Here is a 24,151-nt window from a genome sequence, read left to right as displayed (position 1 = left end):
CCACTGAATACTTCGTAAAGTTCTTCATTGCCACCAAATTCAACGAAACAATGCATCGCATGTCAGTAATTTATTATATTTAATTTTCTGGAAATACAAAATGTCGCGAATAAAGTTTGTGGGAAAGTGACAACTTGCCCGCTCACAATTTCTACCTCCCCCCCATTTCGTGAGTGTGTTGCACATTACAGCAAGATCATACACCATTTATTTAAACAACCTTGAATTTTTAATTTTATTGTAAATATATTTTTTCTCGCACGAAAGTTTTCATTCGATAGGAAAAAACATGCATTTCCATAATGCAATAAATACATGTAACGGACTATATAATATCGCATTTGTAACTATCAGAGGTGTTGTTCGCGCCTATTTCGCAATCTATGAGTCATACAAGCGGATGCATGCCGCATGTTGTGTTCTTAACCAATAGTTCCTGAAGCGCGTAGTGATACATAGTTATATTTAGATGTGACGCGGCTCCTCTTGTTCTGCTGTGACGAAGGCTCCGTAATTTTGACGTGGCTACTACGTACATGCCTGTTTGCCCACTCCGATTGCGGCAAAGTTGGTGACGAGGAATACGTAACTGGTAAGTACTCAGCTGAAGAATAACACTGAAGCGTGGTCAGTGTTTACTTGTCGACAACGGATAATGTTTGTCGCATGCAATTGCTAATTTTGATGCTTCATTGATGATATTGTTCACTTAGAGGAAAAGCTGCATAATATGGCGTCTTGTAAGAATGAAAGTGCGTAAATTGAGGTAAAAAGGCTTGTATCGGCTGAGGAGCATTCGGGTACGGACTGAATCGCGAAGCCATCGTAATTTGCTGTGTCAGATTAGCTTACATATTTTTGGCTAAAGCAAGCCTGATTGTGATGTGTGACATACGGTGCAATTTGTTTGTTGTTGTACCAGTACAACGGTCCGACAAGTTACTCACGCCAAACATACTTACATGAACTCCAGTAAGTTGTTGCGTTCTGTGCTGTTTACGTCCCTTAAGTACCTGTGCACTTTATTTTCCAACTAAAGGGCGTACCATTTCGTTCGTAAAGTTTATCTGATAACCGAATGGTTCATGAAACGATGCTTGTTCACTCACTTTTTTGTACAATAGCAACACTTACTGTAATTACCAGTATCTCGTTTATTTCGAAAATGTATTTTGAATTTGCCCCCTCCCCCATATGCAACTCTGCATGTTTACATATTTATGTCATTCTGGATTATATATGCCATATATTACGCGGCAAATTATTTTTGCGGCCAGAGTGTAATGTTTCAGTACATATGTGTTAATTTCCCATTGTTTGGTAAACTATTCATTTCGTACGAAACTTGTGAAATTTTCTTCTTTGCTCACCTCATTAATTAAGGAACCTGCATACTAACAGCACCTTTTGTTGAATAAATGTAAACCTGTCCTTTATCTAGTTTGTGGAAAGTCGATGATGCTTTTAAAATATGTCTGTTTCCAGAATGAACCAAGATGAATCCATTTATACACACTGCAATTTAGAGTGAACAGGTTTTGTAGGACCAATACAGGACATCCTTATTAGGCAAAAAAGGTGAAAATGATCAGGTACTTGTTTACTATCCTTCGGACAGATTTCGTACATAGCCCCACGAACCATTTTCGGTAAGGTTAGGTTAGGTAGGGCCACGCATAGGTTACAATAGTTAAAAATCGGTTTTGAAAAAAAATATTCATAGCCCCACACACCATTGACGCATAGCCCCACAGGTGTCCGAAGGATAGTAAACATTTACCAAAATGGCTTCATTTTTGTAGAGCAACTTTTCTGTTCCTTATGCATGTAAATGGAGAACTGTCACATCAGAGTTTTACCAGGAGCTGGACAAGTGCTGCAGTCATTGAATAACTTATTGATACAATATTCACAATTCTGCATTTTAGTTTTGAGAGGGGGGATTTCAGTATTTAGAGTTAAAATAAGTTGCTTTACATATTCCGTCCATCTTTTCCCCCCTCCCATTTTGAATTATTATTCCTCCATGAAAAGTTGAAGTGCATATGTGAGGAGGTAAGACTGTCATAGTATTTGCCTACTTTTTTCACATTAGCACACACACACACACTCGAAATTTTTAACCCAAAAACAATTTCAGCAGAAAAATAATTATGAGAATACTTCTACACCATTTTTTTCAATCGAATTTGTGCATAAGTACTGCTTCTTGCATCTTCAAACTAACTTGCATATGTTCCACAAACTTTAAACATTAATTAACACTAAATACCAAAATTAGTACAAACCTTGTTCAAATGTAGTACATGGGAATGTTACCTGTAGATAAAAATATGAGATTTATAAGAAAATGTGAGTTACTCAAACTTTAGTTTAACCAATTAATTGTCAAGAATGGACTTTATTAAAAAATAATCTTAAAGGCAATGGTTATATTTGTCTTCAAATAAAGCATATTCAACAGTATTGGTAATTATTCACTTTATATTTCAGAGCATATCTTGTTCTATTTTTTTTTTTGCAAGTGTCTACCAAACCTATAAATAGTATTCGGTGACATAAAATACCATTTTACGGGAAAATATTAAGCTATCAAAATTTGCTTTAAAGAAAACTAGGACTTAGATGTTTGGATGAGTAGGCTATGGACTTTTTGTCAAAACTGAGACAGTCCTGGATAGATTGGGAGAGTTGGTCATCCTGGTGTTTTACCAATCTTTGCACTTATTGTATGTCATTGCAAAATTAATGTATTTGATCTGCAGACTGTAGTGAATTGACTGAGTTTTAGAGCTTGCTAAATTTATGTTGGTTACAAATTGCCACAAAGTTCATGTATATGATGTTATGTTGAGCCTTGCACTCTTATACAAATGTAGGAAATTTCTTGTTGAAATGGGAAGATCTGTGATATAGTTCAGTACCTAACAACAGAAATCATAGTTGTTATTAGGGCTGTTTTTTTGTGACTGCATATGTTTTTCGTGAGAATGCTGTAGTCATGTTAGCGTATTGTTGCTTTTTCATAGTATAAAACATATGCACTGTTATTTTCATAGTAAATTAAATTTGCTTCGTCAAGGTGGTTTTTCTAGGGACTGTCATGAATACTCCTGGGTTGTGACGGTTAATGAAAATTGATGGCATCTTACATCCCACAACCAAAAGTGACTGTACAAGAATTTCTTGACGGATAATAGGCTATCAATTACCTTTGCAAATTTGCAAGAAGATAGCCATTATAGCTACATTGAAACTCAGGGCTTGTCAAGTGAACTAACAATATATTAAATTATTTCAGCATATGATACTGATATTTGGAATAGATAGAAAGCCCTATTTATTTCTCTTATGCTATTTTTATTACATGAAGCAAATTACATTACAAACAGTTTACTAATTGGAAATTTATTGTGTTCATTTTTAATTCACCTTTCTCTTTGAAAACAATTACTATATACAGTACAGACCTGTGTTTTTTAAAAAAAATACCAGAATGCCAAGTTATATGAGACATGAAAGACTAAGTAATTTGCAGCTAGACGAAAAATAATATTTCACTTATGCATTATAAAAATAGCTTGCAAATAGGCAAAGCAAGCCAAAAATATTTTCAATATCTACATCACTATAGACTCCAATAAATTTATTTTTTAATTACTGTGAACTAAAGGGGGGAAACTGCACAACCCCATTTATATCAGACACTACTAACATGCAGAATTCATGCTCTGTACTGTAGTATGTACAGAGAGCGATCCAAAAAACATTGTACACCTGACGTAGTGAGCCGCGGTGGTCGAGTCGGTAGGGCATGTGACTGCCATGCAGGAGACCTGGGCTCGGAGATCTAAGGTCACAATTTTCCCACATTGTCCTCGCATAAGGTGGCTCTGGGGCTCACCAGACTCAAATCAAGGTGTACCGGGATGGGGGTAAAGGCAGCTGGAGCGTGATGCTGATCACATCACCTCCAATATGGCCGAGGTTAAAAATGTGTTGAACCCTACCCACACATCCTCTAAATGTGCCTTCATGGCACAGTGCTGTATTCATGGGGAATTTACTTTACACCTAATGTACTGTAATAGGAAATTTATGAATATGTGAGCTGGTTTTTCGGTACCACACACTGTTTTCTGGAGAAAGAAAGGAAAGGATGAATTGCATTCCTGCTGGTTTTTTCGGTTTTGCTAAGAAATGTCACAACTCCTCCAATACCATGCATTAAAACAATGACATAATGTTTTGCAAATGTAGTGTAATTGGTACATAAAAATATGTTGCCATATATTCCATAATGCAGTAATTGATAGAATACAAGAGGTGAAGTGGCCCATTTGCCTTACCTCACTCTGTATCATATTAACCTGATGGAGATGGTGGATTAGGATATGCTTCTCTGATATTTATAATTAGTCTTGAATGAGGCATTCATAGTACCGGAATTGGTGTTAAAATTACCTTTCATAAGCTAAATTGATGAGAACACAATAGATTCCATATTTGTTCCTAATATTTTTAAAGAGTCTTTCATTGCACCAATAAAATTATTCTTGACTCAGTAGTGTTGAAAATCGATTTCCATCAATAATAATGTACGCAAAGCTTGTTAGAATATTTTAAGAAAAAATTAGTTAAATAAGAATACATAAAGTAGGCCCTTTGCATATATCCTAATTGATTGAAAAGTCCTTACGTAATAGATAAGAACAGAGGTCTTATTTGAAATCTGCACAGCAAGCAACACAAAAATGCAGGAAACACTTTTCTGTGACCCAAATAGTGCAGACCTCTGTTTCCATAGGTTGGAAAAGCAGGTTTCCAGCGACTTCTGTTTAAGCATCTTGATTTTATGCAGGGTGTTAAACTGTGAAAGAGAATCAGCTTCATTAGTCAATATTCTTTTTGTTGGGCAAAATAATTTTTAACTCTTCTCTCGAACAGATACGAAGGATATCCACAAAATAAGTTCAGTTTGCAAATATTGCCACTGCAGTGCCGAGTTTAACATTTCTTTGACAAGGCATGGATGCAATTGCAGATGACATTTGAACAGCATTTTGCATTGTGGTGTATGCTAATAATGTTTAACCCTCCTCTGGCTGATTGATTTGGTTTATTTTACTTCGCTTTTCTGCCACTTTTGGTTAATTGCAAAGATGGGGATAAGTAATTATATGATGAAATTGATGAATGAGGAGTCTCAAACACTCGTCCCCAGGCTGGGATTTGGACCCGGAACCCCTGGCATCCTTTCGCTAGGCACGTGGGGTACAAGTTTTCCCATTGATATTCAGTGTGAGATTGCAATACTGTGAACTATACTGCACATGGGTGCTTTTGTATAGCTGAGTGTTCTTTCTTTATCTTTGTTCTAAGCTCAGCTGTGTTGTTCTGTTGCACTTTTAAGCCATGTAATATTATAATAAAGTTAATGTCAGTTGCATGCTTGTGGGACTGAATTCGTAACAAGAAATATATATCAAAGCAAGCAAGGCAGAGCTCGCAGCAGATTCAGATGCTATACGGAAGTGGCTTAGTGAGGAAGGGGAGGACATATAGGTATGTGATAGTGATGAAAATGACCATTTGACCAAGAGTAAACATGACACTGATCCAGTTGTTATGTATTTAGCCACATGGGGGATGACTGTCTCCCAAGAATGTGACTGACGTTAAGTTTATAATATTATGTCATTTATAAAGTGGAGGAGAAAATTGCAGCTCATCTTCGAAGAAATACAAAGAAAGAATGTTCCGCATGCATGTGCAGTATAATTCACGATGTATTTCATGCCTTAAATATAGTTAAAGGGTTGGGTGACAGGAGTACCCCATGTGTATGCATGTTACAGAAAATGACGTGCCTAACACAGTGTGATAAGGTGCATGAAGATTTGGTTCGCACCTGAAGAAGATTAGGGAGAACAGGTGATTCACAATTATGTGACTTCCCCCTGAATTTTCCACAAATTTCAAGGTTGTTCATGAAATTATGTATAAAATTACTCTAGTTTTGGAAATTGCTTGCATCCTGGGTGTCTTAAAGATGCTTATGGAAGAACACAGAGTGAAACTGAGGCCAGTACATTAGTTTTTCTGACATGGTACATTGAGCATGGCAATGACTTCTTGAGCCGTATAGTTCCAGAGGATGGGACATAAGTGTTTCATACAACCCTGAATTGAGGCATGGAGTGGGTGTTTGGGTAGCTAAAGCATTTTCCCGCAAACAGCTTTTCCCCTTCAGAAAACACTAGATTAGTTAAAAAGTTTAAAGTTATTGCATTCCCATGAAGACCTGTATCAGACTTACTCTCTCTTTCAGAGAGAGGGTATGTGTCATTCCCCTCAACCCATCTGCCTTCTTTTCCTACAGAAATATACGGCTGAGATCCCATCCCGTGTACTTCTCACCTTGGACATTCTGTTCTCCCAAATTCATGGTGATAAATTCTGAAATAATAACTGGTTCGTAAAATTATGACTACTTACTTCTCTCCATCCATATTGTCATGAAATGCATGTGGATACATTGGAGAAATTGTGGGATTTGAAGTATTGGGAGGATTTGTACAAATGCTTTGTATAAATAATTTGTAGCATTCTCTAAGTGCCAAATATTAGTAGCCAGAGAAGGGATTAACCCTCAACTCCCCTCAAATACCATTGTGTATAATGCTGTAAAATATTTTTTTTTTTTAAAAAAATTGACTGCCCCAATCCACTCTCCGAGGACAACACTAAAACAAGGCTTGAAAGGATCTGCCATATGTTTGACAGTACATAATGTCCATCCACATGTGAAACTTCTGTTTCGTTGTGAAAAATATAGATGAGAATGGCTGTGAAGCTAGAAGTCTTCTGAAGACTTTCATATTTAAAAGTTTTGGGCTTCTTCTCTCGGACCTTCTATTATATCATATATCCACTGCAATAATTAATTAATAATATCGGATCATGAAGCTCAGGTAATAATGCAGACATCAATATTCAGAACATTGGCCAAATTTCAGTATGTTCCGAAGTCACTGGTCTCTATTGGTGTGGTTGTAAAGTTGTCAGCTTGCAATCAAAGGGTGTTGGATTTAGTACCCAGTTGAGCACATGGTGGTTCAGATCCCACATGAATGTGTAGTTCCAGTGCTGAATAACCTTTCTGTGCATAAAGTGAACTTAAAGCTCATCCCAAAATCACTGATTAATGTTGATGTCTAAAGGCTATTCATTCTTGAGACCTGGGAAGGTTAAGAACGGAATTTTGACGGATTGTTTTGGGTTTATTTATTTAAAATTGTGTGGTCAGAAAAAAATATTAATGGCAGTAACATAATGTAAGAACCTTCTCAATCTCTCAGTTCGCTCTGCATAGGTCATTATCAAGTCAACTTGACAGAACATATGTATGATGGTATCATGATTGTATCTTGGGAATGCAGTTTTCCTGCTCCATACAATTTAATTCCCAAGCCACTGAAGCTGAGATCCCCTTATGGATAATAAAGGTCCAATACATGGCACTTAATTTGATGTGTGATGCATTCCTTAAGTTAATAACAGAAATGTTTCTTCTACCATATTTCACTGTTAAAAGTTTCACATTTGTGCAATGGAGGTAACGAGGTTTCCAAAATTTCGTAAGTTCTCAGCTCTCATTTGACAATACTGCTAGAAATGCAAGCAATATAAAGTGTGATGTTAAATACTTTTGCCATGGTAATCTTCAGCGGACGGAGCCTCTTGCGTCTGTATAAGAATGGGACTGTTGCCAGCTTACAGAAGCTATTTCCAGAATTCCAGTAGTAACAATCAGTGGCAGCTGCCCCCCCCCCCCTCTCCCACACATTTTGTGCTACTTTTGCCCTAGCACTATGCTAAACCTTTTGCACCAAGGGAAAGTAAACTGTCCTTGCCACACACCCCCACTTTTTGCACCTTGCCCCCCTAGTTTTGGAACCCAATTGCCACCACTGGTAACAATGGATATATTGTGTTGTAATTTGAGTATGTAATACTTTTGGAGGTATATTAATGGACAAACTAGCATTCCTACTTTTCAACACGCAATACTTCAGTATTGTAGCTCTGTTCACAATGAATGCTGGAACTAACATCCAGACACATTGGTGCTTTTTGTGTAGTGATGCTCGATGCTTTCTCCAAACATGTCTCAAAAGTTCATGTTGTTACCTTTATAGACTTCATTATCCAAGACGTTTACACAAGAATCACTCACTCCACAATGGTACACACAGCCATCCTGAATGACTTCCAGTGACTAATTAAACCCATGCACATTTTTATCAGGCAGAGGTAGCAATCTTGGCAATCTGATGATAAAACATCATAATGTCGTTGCCTGATCACAAACATCTTGTTACTATGTAGAATGGGGAGAAAATATAGTTGGTTCTCTCAGGTGACTAAGTAGTGAAACATGCTGGACACTGCAAATGCTACTGAATCCAAACATTTTGGAATAAATATATTATATCTAAATAAATATGGCATACCACATTTCTAAATTCGAGGAAATATGCAGTGTCTAGTTTCATTCTCATTTTCAGATGCTAGTACCATTTATAGTTATGTAACGGATAGTTTAGGATAGGTTTCACAATTATTGGTTGGGAATTTAGTGGTAATGATCTCTAGGACGTCAAAGATTATAATGTTAAAATTGATTTAGTGGAGGTGAGTGCGTTATCAATAGTGAATCTTCTTGTGGAAGTAGGCTTTAGTGTTGTGATTATAATTATTTGCATTCTCTGGTGAAGAATGAAAATTTTCAAGTTTTAGGTGGGCTAAATTCACTTATAAATGTGTAAGCGCACATTTTATTTATTTCTTTTTATTTGAATGTCGAATAACATGATGCATCTGAAAAGAAATGTTCCACATACCAAACCAAATAAGCATGGGTTCACCCATTTTGGGCAGTGAAGGAAGATTTTGAGGATGGCTATAAATTACATTAGTAGTCTTTAAAGCTGGTCATTAATGTTTTTCTAATTCCTACTTACTGTTCACATTATATGAAGAATAATTTAAAGGGGAGGAAGGGCGATAGTATAGTAAGTGCTGTTTTTTGTTCTCATCAGTTAACCTTCTGGGATACCCCTTGTAATGAGGAACTCACAGGAAGATATAGCTCTCACTGAAGGAGCATGTGAACAACAGTTGAAAAATGTATGGAATTCTGAAAGAAGTAAGTAGATATTCAATTTAAATCCTAGCTTAAAGTTAAATTGATCATTCTCATGCATTCTCATGCATTTTGGTTGATTACACAATTATAGGTGCAAAAACAGTCCCTTAGCAAGGGGTAGACTAGGGGGCTGATGCATAGGGTGCATTCAAAACTTTCGTTTTAAGACAACAAAGTTAGAATATGCAACCTAAACATTTACTCTTGGCAGAGGTATAATCTAGTAAGACACTGCTGGAATTTTCTGTTTCCCAAAGTAGTAATAATGGTACATTTTTAAAGATGTTCTTCAGACACTAAGACATACCTGAAATATTCTTCAATATGCTATATTTTTCAAATCAGAAATGCAAACTATGAATCTTTAAATCTGACCTATATTAATGAGTTTTCATTGTTTCCCCATTTAAAAATTTGTAGGATGTAAATGTCACAAACCATGGCATAAAAAGGAAACATCGATGGACATCACATAAAATGTCAGTGTGCTTGGTAGTGGGCCATGGAGATTGTGCAAAATGTCTCAAATGAATATTTCTGGACCATCCAGGAATCAGATAAAACTAAGGTTACTCTTATTGTAGTTTCTGTAGAGGATGTGTGCTGATTTTTTAAAGATGATCTTGCCAAATAACACTTAATTCAATTGCATTAGGACTATTCAATTGTACATAAAATTTTGAGTGAAGCTCCATATTGGTCTCTATAGGAAAATCCGCCACTACTGCTTTTTTTAAAAATGTGTCAAGATAAGAATTTTCTGAAACCAGGTGCTCGCTTACAACAAAATAATGGTGAAGAAAATAACATGCGACAGTCTGGTGGTTTGTCACAAATCTGCTCCTCCCACACAAACATGCACACTGAGGCATTAAGTAGGGTCCATCAAAGAAGGAACCCTTAGACAAGTTTTATTTTGTTGAATTAATGTAGTGTGTGTGTGTTGTGTGGTTAAAATGGCGTGATTTTTCCAATCCGGGGTGAAATATGAATTGTATTTAAAAGGCAAGTACTGTGTTTATAGCTAGTGTTATGTAAATTTTATGCTACTCTTTACATCCTGATGCTTTGCAACGCGTGTGGTTGCTGTACAATCTCTAATAATGTTCACAAAATTAAAAAGTTTAAATGTTGTTTATCAATCAGCGGATGTGTTCGCAGTATGCATATATTTGTATACACTTTTCAGTATATCTTCTATGCCTGTCTCAATACACATGCAAAATGTAACGATATGTTATGCCCTTAAAGAAAATAGTACACAATTTTGCACTTTGGATCATCTATAAATTATCATTTTCACGAGACAAAGTTTATTTTTAATTCACGTTATTCTCAGATGGACTAGTGCCGGAAATCAAATTTTGGATCCTTCGATTACAAGGGGACAGCATTAGCCGCTACACTATCAGATAAGCCCAATTAATTCCATGAGAATCAGATTCACTAGTCCTGTATTTCTTTAAGATGTTACATACCTTTATACAACGTTGTTTTGTGGCAAATATCTTTTTAGATACTCTGGTCATTGTTACGAGACTAAGCAAATTGTGAAGGACTACATTTCACAGATAATTGTTATATTTGTATCTTGAATCACTGCCACAAAAGCTGTGAGCGCAATACTTATCAAACATGTTTTCAACATGCTCCAAAATGCTTGCCGGAATCAAGGCAGCAGGTGGCATTTCGCGCAATGAATTGTAGGGGAAGTTGTTCGCTGAATATCATCCATTGTAGGGTGCCTCTTCTTACAGACAATCCCCTCTCGTACTGACCCAGTTTGTAGTCCAGGGGATTGAGATCAGGGCTACCAGATGGCCAATCAGAAGTAGAAATGAAATTGGGTAATTTGAACTTCAGTCACTGTTGCGTCATCCTTGCCTTATGAGCTGGAGAAGAATCTTGCTGGAATATCCATGTTCATTGTTAAACATGGTTTGGTTCAACAGCATCACAAGATCATCCAGGACAATTTTCACATACACTTTGGGACTGTTTTTTAAGCATTTTTCACAAAAATGAAACATTGATCGTTATGAGATGGTCAGCTCCTGTGCCAGTAATACCTGCTTCCGGATGGAGTTTCATCAAACGCGAGCTGCCGCTGTTCATACAGTGTGATGCCGGTCTACTCTCAGTCGATATTTCACACTAACAATATCAGTGAATCTCTGGATTATCCGATACAGAAATCTTTTGGTGATCAAGGTTTTTAGAGTCTTGAGAAATCTTCGTGGGTGACTTTACAAGCTTATGCAGAGCTACTCTGTTTTCATATTCACCCTACTCCATGCTAAGCACAAAAAGATACATCAGTGTAAGACAATCCTGGCTGAGGTATCTTGGAACCCACTACTATCATTCCTGTGTACATCCACCGAGTAGAACACCTGAAAAAATCTAAGGATAACATGCCGTAAAGTTGTGGATCAGACACATCTTTCTGTGTGAAGTTTGAAACACAATCACAAAAACGTTCTAGATCACTAAGGGTCAGTTTTTCAATGTCTGGTCAACTTTTTGGTCAGTCAACCATCAGTTGGAGTTCACCTCCAGTCTTAACCAACAGAGAGTTTTTCAATATGAAAATAACCAAAGGTTCATTGACCGTAGGATGGGTGCATAACAATTGTGAGTTGGCAATGCTTGCGATCACACTGCCATCTAGATGTCTAAGTTCAAATAAAATTTCGCCTGGTGTGAAAAGATAGGACTACAATAAGACACATGCAGTTGTTGAAATTCATTGTTTACATTGTAAATACAGAACCTAATGTGCTACGTATTGCATTGCTACAAGAAAATACAACCTTTGTCAAGAAAGTTCCAGGACCGAGCGTGTAAATAATAATTTATTCAACATACAAACTAATGGTCCTAGGTCTTGTCAAAATAGCCCGCTCAGCTATCTATGCACAGCTGCCACCGTTTCTGGATGTCATGGAAGCAAGCAGAGAAAGCGTCTTCTGGGATGCTTCTCAGCACATCTGTCACACCTTTGAAACTGTCAACAAAGAAGCTTCAAGATCTAAATGCACTTATGCCCTATGTGCCACTTCCATGGAAAAAGTACTTTGAAAAGATCCTTGCTTCTGATAATGAAAGGAGTTCCTGACCGTAAGATAATGTGGACAATGTCCTTCAGGAGAAAGATGATGATCATCCTGATTATTGATTTCAGAAGACCAATGTCAAGACCTCACACAGTAATCCTGTACGAGTGTCTTGTGTGGGAAAAATACTTCAAACACGTTTTTGTTTCTGGTGGTGTGAGGAGCTCTTCACAGCTTGATAATGTGGACAACTTGTAACAGAAGAAAGATGGTAAATAAGATTATACATGTTTATCTCACACTCATTATTACATCCTCATAGGCTGCAATGTCGTATAATAATATACCTAAATTGTTATTTCGCTATAATTCAGTATTGAATTAATTCATATGATCAGTAGCGTGGACTCAGGAAGGAGGCAAGCAATTATTTAGACAGCTATATAGACAATATTGTTGATTAAATTCCCCCCCACAAATTCATATTAAGTTGGCACCTCTGACACAGAGGACATACACATTGAAATCTCCATCTAAGCACAGAAACACATGCATTGACGATGTACTCACCACAATAAATTCCAAACTCCTGGAAGTGTTGCACAAACCCTCCATGAGATAACTTGTTTATAAGTCAGGTAAATTGGATGTTGGTCGCCTCGCTTCCATGATTTTCATTTTCACACTTTTTTCTCTCGAGCTGAATGAAGCAGATTTCAATTGCTAAATAATACATACACCCCTAAGGTTTCTCCGATAGTGTACTGGTAATGCCACCTTGTAGTCAAGGGGTCCCAGGTTTAATACCCGGTTGAGGCACATTCTATTGTAGTTCGGACCCCACATTATACTGTAGGTCCAGTCCTGATTAACCTGTGCCAAAAGTGAACTTAATAACCCAACTCAAACAAACGGTAAAACATCCTTACTTCACTGTATCAACCGTTCCCAAATGAAGGTTCATTTTGATTAATTCAGATCAGAAACAAAGACTCACTTCCTCACAAGTCCTTACCCCAACTACAAAGCATCCAAACAAGATCTCTCTGAAATTCTCTGAAACAACAGCAAGTGATACCAACCTATTTCCTTAATTTTATCACTCACGGAAGAGAAGATATATCAGTTTGGAGATAGAAATTACGCTGTGGAATCAGAATCGTTACAAGAGAAAGAGTATGTATACAATGTGTAAGTAATAAAGTGCCATAATAATACAAAATGTTTCTTTGTTCTTAATGTGTACAATGAATACAATTTAGATTGTGCTGGTTACAAATATCAGAAGATAGTTATTTTTTCAGATTATTTTTTTCCACCCCAAGTTCTATTCAAAAGCCATCAATTTGTTGAATTTACTTTTAAAATTTGTTTAACATGTCACTTGAATTACCATGTAAATATTTTGACAGTTGCCAACCCTGTAGCTGTCAACACTGGTGACATAATTTGAGCTGGATGCAGTGTGCAGATTGCAAACATGCTTCTTCTATTTAAAAAAAATAAAAAATGAGAAGGGGAATTTAAAATTATTCTCTCCTTTCCATATTTTGGGTGCAGGAATCTTTTTTCCTTGGTTACAAAACTAGGATCCGAAGGAATAAGTGCTCCTCTTCCCGGAAACACAAGTGCTTGCCCCAACCCCTAATGTCAAATTTTTAGATGCATTTTAAAATTCGCGAAATACAAATTAATTTGTAATTTAAGTGACCTACATGGAATTTAGACCAATGATAATAGTTTATTTCAGTTATTTTATGATTAATAATTATCAGTATCTTTGTGATCATCTTTATGTGCTCATGAAGACACACATTGGTTATTGGTCTGCTGGCAATGTTTCCTTCTGCTCTCGGGTGCTTTCAGAGAAGCAAAAGATGCTCAGCTTTTCTCAAAGGGTTGAGGCCTCTTTCTCCAACAAGATTTCATGCATCTCCATGTTTATCCTTTGGATGCACTGGTTACCTGTGTCGGTGCCCACAAGCAGAGTGTCTGCTGCTTGCAACGGGCTGTTGAAGGAGTTTGCGGCCGTAAAATTTTGTAAAATCGGTTGCAGTGGAAACTAAATAAGGCTAAAACATTAAGTACATTAAATAACATTCTAATAGTGCAAGTCAGAGGCACAGAGGAGGGGGGACTGATGGGGCTGCAACCCCCTCCAAAATTTTGAGATAATCATAATTTCAGATAGAAACAGTGAAGAACTCGGGGGGGGGGGGGGGGGGCAGTGGCAAATGCAAACAAACACCCCCTTAAAATGAGCCCTGGTTCCTATTTTTTGAGAGTGGAAAGTTCTAAATACGAAATGTCTTATTGTGTATGCGGTTCCCCTAGAAAGCAACTATGTACTATCCAACTTTACAATTTCAGCCCCTCCAGAAAAAAAAAATCCTGTGTACGCCAGTGCAAGCAGTGCTTTGCATTGCTTGTACTTTATATTTGCCACTGCATATGATAAATAAATATATTGTATATGTATTTACATTTAGTCCATACAATTTGCAATTCGAGCTCACCCTGGAATAAAAGAAACTGAGGATAATGATAGATGTTAATGCTTAAACTGCTGATTCTCTGTGAACTTGTATTTTGCAAGTTTGCTCCTAATATCTGCAACAACTTGCATTTTTCATCTTGAAATGTATTGAATACAAAGGTATAAACTTACGTTACATCGTTTCCTACACAGTCTCCATGGCATGCAATAAAAGTTTTGCAGTACTTGGGAAGTGCATGGATACCTCTAAGAAAAACAAACAAACACGTCTTTTGACTGGTCTCTTGCACCCCTTGCTTGTCATATTTGACCTCCCTTTGAGTGGGTGAAAGATGTGAGCATCACTGGGAATGAGGTCTGGTGAGAATACAGCTGTGGAAGACACGCAAAAGACATATCTTGATGATATGAGAGTCCATTACTGACTACACCAATGCCTACAACTGAAACAAGTCCCTGTGGCTGTCAGGTTCACAAGGTCTTAGTGCAGTGGTTCTCAACCTTTTTCAGTCCGGGACCCACCTTGAAGGATATTACACTTCATGGGACCCATAAGCATAGGCACCGGTAGAATTACTTGTAGGGGTGTGCATCCAGTTTATTATCATATTTTTGCTAACATCGAGTACTTTAAGGAGCCCTCTTTTACGCTTGCTTAAACAAATTACACATACTTCATTCTAGAAAAGTAAATAGTTAATTTAAAAGACTAATTTAGTCGAACATGTAACTAAACCATGGTTGGCATATTGTATCTAAAGATATCAGTTTGGCGGTTACACAAAGATAGGTAATTAACTCTGATACACTTACTATCATTTTTCCGCATAATTTTTTTTCAGCGATCGGTGTCGCCACTCGTCTGGTGGCTTCGTCAGGCGTTAATTACAGGATTAGCATGTTTAAAACAAAAGTGTGCATTAGTTGAAGCTTCTTGAGCAGCCTACGTGACAAGATTTAACATTTAAAATTAAGAAAAATAAATATTTTAAGAAGTTAGTCAAGTGTTTACTTTATAACTAGGAACATAGTCCTTCCTTGGATTAACTGATTCCTTATTAATCACTATATTCTTAGAAAATAAGGTCTTTGTGGCATTATGTTTTTAAAGTTTTATTTGCCTAAAACATGTTTTTTTTTGTTCTTGTTTAAAACATGTTTAAAACAAAAAAAACTTTTTTTTCTTTTCGAATTTTTTTTTTTTTGCCAACCCTGTACTAAACATACATGCTGAAATTGAGAGATGCCGGTAAATACAAGGGTCGTTCAAGGTTGACCGGGACTTTTATTTCTAGACAAGAAGTATACATACATAGCAGTACCAAACTATGTCAGGTTTTCAAAGTATTCCCCCTGAACCCCCAGACACCGTTGGCATCGTTGTGGAAGTTCCTTGATGCCTTTGGCGTAGAAAGAAGTAGGTTGGTGTCGTAACCACCGCAGGACAGCGTTCTTGAGTTCCTCATCTGTCTGGAAGTGCATCAAACCCAAGTGCTTCCAATCAAGTGGAAATCACTGGGGGCTAAATCTGGACTCCAAGGACTGTGTGGTAAAACCTCTCAGTGCAAGTTGGTCAGTGTTGTTGAGTCAAATGGGCCGTGTGTGGCCTGGCATTGTCATGGAGAAGAATGACATGTGTTTCGACAACATTACAGGTCTTTTCTTCCAAACGGCCCAACGTACAGCACCGTGAAGCAGTGTTGAGTAATACTGGGAATTAATTGTAGTACCCTTCTCCAAAAAATCCACATGGATAACACCTTTCATGTTCCAGAAGACAGTTCCCAAAATCTTACCGGTTCAAAAATCCGTGCGGTTCATTTGCTACCAACTCCCGCCCTTCACTGAACTGTTGACACCATTCGTATACTCTTGCTCGTGACAGTGTTTGTTCATCATACTGTGCTTGCGGTCTACGCCAAATTTCAGCAGGTTTCACCTTCTCCTTCACAAGAAATTTTATTATACACCACTGTTCCACAGCAACAGATACACTACTTGCCGCCATGTTCGCTGCAACTGCTGCGCATGCGCGAAATACGTCATGCCGGGCGCTAGTTACTCGCGAAGGAATACATTACGTCACCCGCACGTTTCATCATGATCCGGCTATTCATCGATTTTTTACGTACGAAAATCCCGGTCAACCTTGAACGACCCTTGTAGCAATGGTAGAGCGTGATTAACAGGAATGTAGAGTATAGACTAGGGTTGAATTTAAATTGTTAAAACAATATGTCGTAGTAATTGAAATGTAATAGGTCTTTAAGACACAGTAAATCAATTTTCGAGCCCGACTTTGCGACCCACCAAACGCCCCCTCGTGACCCAGCATTGGGTCGCGCCCCATACGTTGAGAAATTATGTTGTAGTGTGCTGATTATTTTTTCTTGGTTGTCTTAGGTGAAGAATGACGTGAGTAAAACAACCATCGAAACAGCGATGACTGGTTGCCTCAATAGATAAGCCATAAAACGCTGGTTTTAATAGAGCATTCCCTGACATTTGCTACGAGACTTGGCGGAAAGCTGCCCGGCGTCAGCGCTTGTATTTCCCGGTGGTCGGGGTCCGCGACAGTCGCTAGAGTCGGCTATTAAAATTACAGTTTTCATATTGTGTACTAACCTTGACTACAGAAGGTGTTGAAAATGATGTCCCTCTGCTGCAACACATTCCTGGCATCTCCGAAGGAAATTGGAATTTACATGTGCAAGTTCGTCTACTGTAATTCTCCCGATTTCTCGTACAATACTCTCTTTTAACTCACGGATGGTGTGCGGATTGTCTTCGTATACTTTATTTTTTAGATTTTTATTTTTCATTTTTAGATTTAAGAATTTTAGCGGCTATAAATGCTATGGTTTTTGATACACCCGTTTCTTGTGAGAAGCGGCCGATAGATTTCCGTGGAGACTGTTCTAACCTTTGTCCTATCTCATCGAGTTTTCCCTCAGTAAGTACACGTGGGTTTTTCTTTCAACTTTTATTCAGAACTGACCCTGTTACTCTAAACTTTTTTGCAAGGTTTAATATAGTGGTGCTATGTGGAACGGGAACACCAGGAAATTTCGTTGCAAAACGTCGTCGCACTTCTCCACAATTCCTCTTTCCGAAAGAAAAGCGGTCATGGTCGTCCGGAAGGGGGCCGGAGGGGGCTACAAGCCCTGGAAGTTGAATGAGGTCTGAATGCCAAGTTTCTTACATGTAATTTAATTTCAATAGCAATATACTTCATTCATTGTTTAATGTAGCATTAAATTTATTTATATGGCGACTTTGCACATGTTACCAGTGACGTGCGTGCCCTGGGTTAGATATATATTCTGATGTACATTTGTCACACAGGGTGGCTACTCACCAGGAATTCTGCGTGAAATATTGGGTCCGGGAATTCAGCGTACCCAGATAGCACGTAAGTTAACTGCAAGTTAAATCGAATGTCGATTTAACTTGCAGTTAACTTACGTGCTATCCGGGTAATTTCTACATGAATTTTTCTCCGTAGACGTGAGAAATTGCAAATTTTATTAATCAAAGTTCCGTTGAATTTTCGTCAAAGTTCCGTTGAATAAATGCTCTGAGGCAAGTTTTTCACAGTATAGATTTTATTTTTATCGAGGAAAGAAAAGAAAGCTGCGGGGAAAATAAAACAATTCTCTGAACCCGTTTACTTTTTTAATGTCTTTTGCAGAACAGGCTATCTGACAGACGAAAGATTATTGCAAGATAAGATATCCTAAAGTAGAATAGACAAATTTGAGTCTGAAGTTCTTGTACAGTTAACAAATTTTCGTAGATTAGTATATTCCGTAACATCAGTCACTTGTGTTTGAAAATGTATTTCGAGTCTGTGGAATTGGAAATGTAAGCTCCTGACCTTAAATTAAATATTTTAAATATATGTACCGTTTAATGGAATTGATTTAGAATTTTTGGATACATTGGAATCACACAGGCCCTTTATATTGTTAATATATTTGTGTGTGCATATGTGTTAATGGTGAGATTCGTAATACGTTGATGAAGAGGAAACATCTACTTGTCTACCCTTGAATTTTTGAAAAGGACCTTGAAACCGGGGATTATATTTGAATTTTATCATGGTCCTAGAGTAGCCACCTTGTCACAATTGGTTTCCTTTTCTTGTTTGTGGCGGAAAACAAAGCCAAATCTTATTTTGTCAACATAATGTCAACCCCCGGGTCGCGACCCAGTACCGGGCCCGAGAGAGTCCCCTGAAGTTCGCGATCTGGCAACCACCTGAAAAGATAGCCTTTCGTTCGGGGTTCACCAGGGATAAAGAGAAAATTGTTTCTCGTCACTGTTGGTGAGAAAACAAAGCTGCTGAGAGGAGACTGTCATCCATGCACATTCCAAATTTGAATTACAACCGTGGGACCTTACGAAAGTTAGGGCCGGAAGGGTGATCTGGCAATCATCTGGAAAGATGACCAGGTTTTGTTCAGTTTTTAAAATTTGTCACACACGATTACAGTAGGTGCTTCCGCGACAGTGGTGGCGAGCCATCAAACGATCTAACCGGGGGGGGGGGGGGAGTTGATGGACGAACGTGCACCACTGTCGGTTTAGTTTGCACAGAAATCTAATTTTAAAACGAATATATTGAAGGGGAAGTATTCTGATTAATTGGAATTTTTCGGTGTCCGAAATGGCGTATGCCAATGAAAAGGAGCACTTTCAAATTAGGTTAATGATATTGGTCAGAGAAAACTAAAACATTCCATTAGGTCCATTCGTTGTCGATTAATTTAAAACTAGACATAATGGAACTAATACTCTCTATGATTATACCATAATTTATTTATTAATATTCAATTTCAAGGGTGTATATTAATTAACGTATAAAGTAAAAAGAAGGCTATTTACGAGTAAATTGTTGTGATCGTACACCGACTTTCAAAAGACGAGTTTTCCGGGTCGCAGTTTCACGAAGGTTGAGAACTGCTGTTCTGTACTCTGTCCTGGGAATCTGTGCAATTAGTGACCAGGCCCGTAGACAGAATTCATCTCGGGGGGGGGGGGGGCTCACGGGTTGTTAGGGGGCTTTGTACATCAAGTTCATTTTTCAAAAGTTTTAACTGTATTAAATGAAGGTAAATTATGTGTGGGGGGAGGGGGGTCATTAAGTTACATAAAGTTTAGAAATATCACACAAATACTATATTTTCTCTATATCTTTTAAAATATCTCTTGAAGTGTTAATTGGCTGATACTGAAATCACCTTTACTACACACTCCATACTACGTTTGATGATGCAGATATTTATATCACCCAAGAAAAGATGGACAATATTCAATCATAGTGCTTAGCGTACATTCCACTCCCCGGCCGAAACAATAAAACTCCCCTTTGTTCCCAAAACTTGGGAGCTGTTAACCTTTGACGCAGATGCGGAGGGAATTTGCATAATGACATCAAAGTCACAGATTTTGGTATAAATGGGAGGTCGCAACAGGGGTAACAAAGGTACAGATAAAGAAGCTCCCCAGTGAAGAAACTTTCTGAAGTCTAGAGAAGAGAATCTCCTAAATGCTTTCCGCTACTTAGACTCCTCCTTATAAATAAGATGAACGAATGTAATAGATGCTGTTCATGCTCCCTGAATTTATCCTTCCTCAAAGTTGTGAGAAAAATAATATCTGCTGTGTACTTTTTCACTCTTCACTTCAAACAAATTACACAAAATAGTTTTACCTAATGTCAAGGGAGCTGACGGTAATTCCGGGGGAAGGGGGCCAGCCCCCCCCCCCCCCCCCCCGCCTGGCTACGGGCCTGGTAGTGACTCGAGAAGGCTCGACCAATGAGCACGTGCGAGGGAGCAGCATTGCGTGAAAGGGGAAAGCGTCTGCCGCTCCCAGCTGTTTGCATCAGCGTGTATGATTACTTCGCTCAGCCCACCTCCTTCCTATCCTTCTGAGCGACCTTGCTTGCTCCTGAGATTTCCGGGATAAAGTATAGCAGACACGGGAAGTCATGAAATATTCAACTACAGTTGTTTCTCACGCTCTCTGTAGACTGGGCACTGGGACTAGTTATCATCTAATCAAGAATAAATGTTTGCTGCATTGGAACTGGAACAATGTTTTTTAAGTCCAGCTTATGCACAGAAAGTCTAATCGGAACTGGGCCTACAGCCAAGGGGGCTCACAAAGGACGTTCATTGTAATTCGAATGGTGAAATTGTAGTAATATTTTATTACAAATAATAGAATCGTGCTGACTGTCGCCGGCCCCGTGGCGGATTGGTTGCCACCGCGCTACGGCGCCAGGGGTCCGGGTTCGAATCCTGGCCTGGCATGGATGCTTGTGAGTGTCCATTCATTAATTTTATCCGGTGGCTCAGTCGGTAACGCGTCTGACTACCATGCTAAAGGTCCCGGGTTCGATCCCCGGCCGGTTGAAATCCGGGAACTTTTCTAACGTTGGAAGCGGCCCCGGCGCCCACCCAGTGTCGAATGACAGGGGTACCTGGGTGAAACCTGGGGGGTAAAGGCGGTCAGGGGCGTGATGCTGATCACATCACCCCCACTCACGACCGGATCAAGAAAGTTCCTATACGCCTTCATGGCGTGGTGCTAAGCACAGTGGAGCACTTTTCCTTTTATCATCACTCATCCCTATCTTAGCAAATTAGCCAAAAGGGCACAAAAAGCGAAGTAAAATAAAGCAAATCAACCAATCAGTCGTATTGACTGTCGTAACTAGGGGCGGCGAAAAGTCAAGAACTGTTCACCAAGAAATTGATAGGTGTTTATGGAATGGAAGCAAATCGAATCCAGTTTCTATTTATATAGTAAACTCGAGTCTGAACGTGCCAACAAATCAAAAAGGTTTTTTCATGTCAATTTAAATTTTATGATTTGTAAATAATAAATATAAGTTTATATGACTGAAGGGTAAAATATGAAATCTTACTCGTCACCCCTTTGAGAAATATCCAGGACGCCTTGCCTGCAGTGTCAATTGGGATCCGAATCACTATGTGCCTCCACCGGCATCGAACCCAGGACTCCTTGATTAGAAAACCATTATCACTATGCCATCGGGGAGGCCGCGCGGGACAAACGTACATGTAATAAAAAGCAAACTCTTCACTTCGGAAGTTCTGCAGGTTCTGAAAATAATTTTCTGAATTGTTAATGTTTTATGTATAATAAAAATATACACCATTAGAGAATTTTTAGAGAACCACCTCCTGTAGAAAAGTACGCATTTTTGTAATTATTGAATGATCTAAAAAGGGAACACGCACTAAAGTCAAGTGTGAAGAAATAGGTTGCATTTGATCAATTCACCTTATCAGCATGTCGTTCGCAACTACAGACGGACGGAATCCTTGCTCTGAAATCCTGGCTAAAATTCACGTCAAGAGAACAGACATTCTTAATGGCGGGGCTTCCCGAAGACACGCGTCTAAAAAAATAAAAAAATAAACAAAAATAAAGCCGCTTTCTTACGCAACCCCACGCCAATTAAAGAGGGAATGAAAACCTTTTGCTTCATAAACTCCCGTTTTTCTTCCTTCGCATCGCTTCGCCCTTAGTTGGCAAGTTTGCACTTGATTACGTGTGTTTTTCTGAATGCCGCTTCCACCGCATCATCCGCTCTGGCTCCAGTTGGCATCCATGCTTCCGTTGTAATAATTCTTCCAGCATAATTTAAACCCCGAAGTTTCCTTTATTTCCAATTTTACGGTTTGTCGCGCCTGACCGGAGGCCGATCGCCTTAAATAGTCGACTTTCGCATGGAAGAACTTTGTCTCTTCTTCAACTTCCTCTAACCTTTTACTCCCCCCCCCCCTCATCGTCGCGATTAGCCAAAAGTTGAAAAAAAAAGCCACGCTTAATAATACAAATACTTAATGTAATTTACATTTTGTAATATATCTATACAAATAACGATGTATTGAACTTGACAGTTTAATGTCAATAAATTATAAAAATTTACATACTTCATAAGATGTACTTAAATTGTTAATTTAAAATATTAATATCATTATATATTGTTACAAGAATTATTATTATTAGCCTTAAATTTTCGAAAATTTCGCCTTCCAACCAATACTCTTAGTGTATCCAACCTGTAAACTGTTAAAATTCGTCTAATCGTTTTGCAGATACAGGCAAGGAAATTTTGTTAGGAGCTTAACGCGTAATACTTGCATGAATTATACTTTAAAAATTTGTAAATGTCACTCGATAAGTACAGGGTGTTCAAAAAGTTACTTAATATCATGGAGAGAAAATTGATTTACAGTCTGTGTTAACACTAGTAGACGCGGCGAATGTTGTTTGATGTAAGATTGCATCTGCACAGTTCTGAATGTTTGCTTGTAATTCCTAAAACTTGTCGTATAACCGCATGATGGAGGATTCGTGTGGAGCAACTGTTCTGAACTTTTCTGACGCCTGATGTGTCCGGGTATATTTGTACCATGTGACAATGAATATACGCTGCTGCATATACTCCATGGCTACTGGGTGTTCTCTCCACCACCTGGAAAGAAGACGACAATTACATGCGTTTTCCCATAAGGTTGCATAACTTTTGTAACACCCTGTATCTTCTTAATTTGATAATTAGAAACAACTTTTGAAAAATATTTTTACTTCGAGCTTCGGACGGTTTTTTGTATTTTTTTAAAAAAAATACGTCGCTTTTCTGCTACTCTTGACTAATCGTGACACAAAAGGACGAAAACTCCCCCCCTTTTTTACGTATTTTTAAAAATTACTGAAAATCGTTTCGGATAAACTCGATTTCCAGATAAACTAGTTTTTAGTGTGTGTCAGTTCATGTAACCTAGTTTCATAACGTCATATGTGTTTGTTGTGTTTTTGAATTCAGTAATTGTGAGAAATATTGTGGAACATAAATTTGTCACTGAAATAAGGTTCTCTCAACGGTATCGAATGTCAAGGGGTAATGCACAATGGAATGTACAATTGTCAGCAAACCAATCGTGGCTATTTTCATTAATTTTCCTCTTGCGTCAGGCGTGTTTTTAAGAACTAGATTTTTACGTATGCTGGTGCAAATGTCAGCAGCTTGTTTGACGTTCTGTTTCCAATTTCTGAAGCTCCCATTGCGTATAACAGAGAGGCATGGACGTCCGTAGGAATTATTCCAGGGAGGGGGGGCAAGCAAGGCACATTTACCCCAAAAATAGTGTTGTTGTTCCCTGTTGCTTAAATTTGAATTTATGGTGTTCATGCAATAATTAACACATATTATTGTGGCTAAAATGAAATTATATGTGTGATATACATAATTTTTGGTTAACTTTCATTTACCAGGGGGTGCCACGACCCCCCCCCCCCCCCTTGCCCCTCCTTCCGGACACCTATGCAGAGAGGGCGATGTTA

The 24,151-nt window shown here is 38.2% G+C and overlaps 1 protein-coding gene across 7 annotated transcripts in view; it reads left to right on the top strand.

Moving 5' to 3' along the window:
- The first annotated feature begins 500 nt into the window (after positions 1-500).
- CrebB (Cyclic-AMP response element binding protein B) overlaps positions 501-24,151 on the top strand; it is an 84,088-nt gene continuing 60,437 nt past the window's right edge. For 2 of the 7 annotated variants that reach the window (XM_083120760.1, XM_083120758.1), the window contains exons 1-2: positions 509-592; positions 9,105-9,211. In XM_083120760.1, coding sequence (XP_082976886.1) covers positions 9,130-9,211 — 82 coding nt within the window. In that variant the 5' untranslated portion in view covers positions 509-592; positions 9,105-9,129. The other 5 variants (XM_083120759.1, XM_083120764.1, XM_083120761.1 and 2 more) reach the window with 5 other exon arrangements.

The sequence above is a fragment of the Lepisma saccharinum genome, chromosome 4, assembly GCF_977018435.1.
Source record: "Lepisma saccharinum chromosome 4, izLepSacc3.1, whole genome shotgun sequence".
NCBI lineage: Eukaryota > Metazoa > Arthropoda > Insecta > Zygentoma > Lepismatidae > Lepisma > Lepisma saccharinum.
This window is presented reverse-complemented; position numbering and strand designations above follow the sequence as displayed.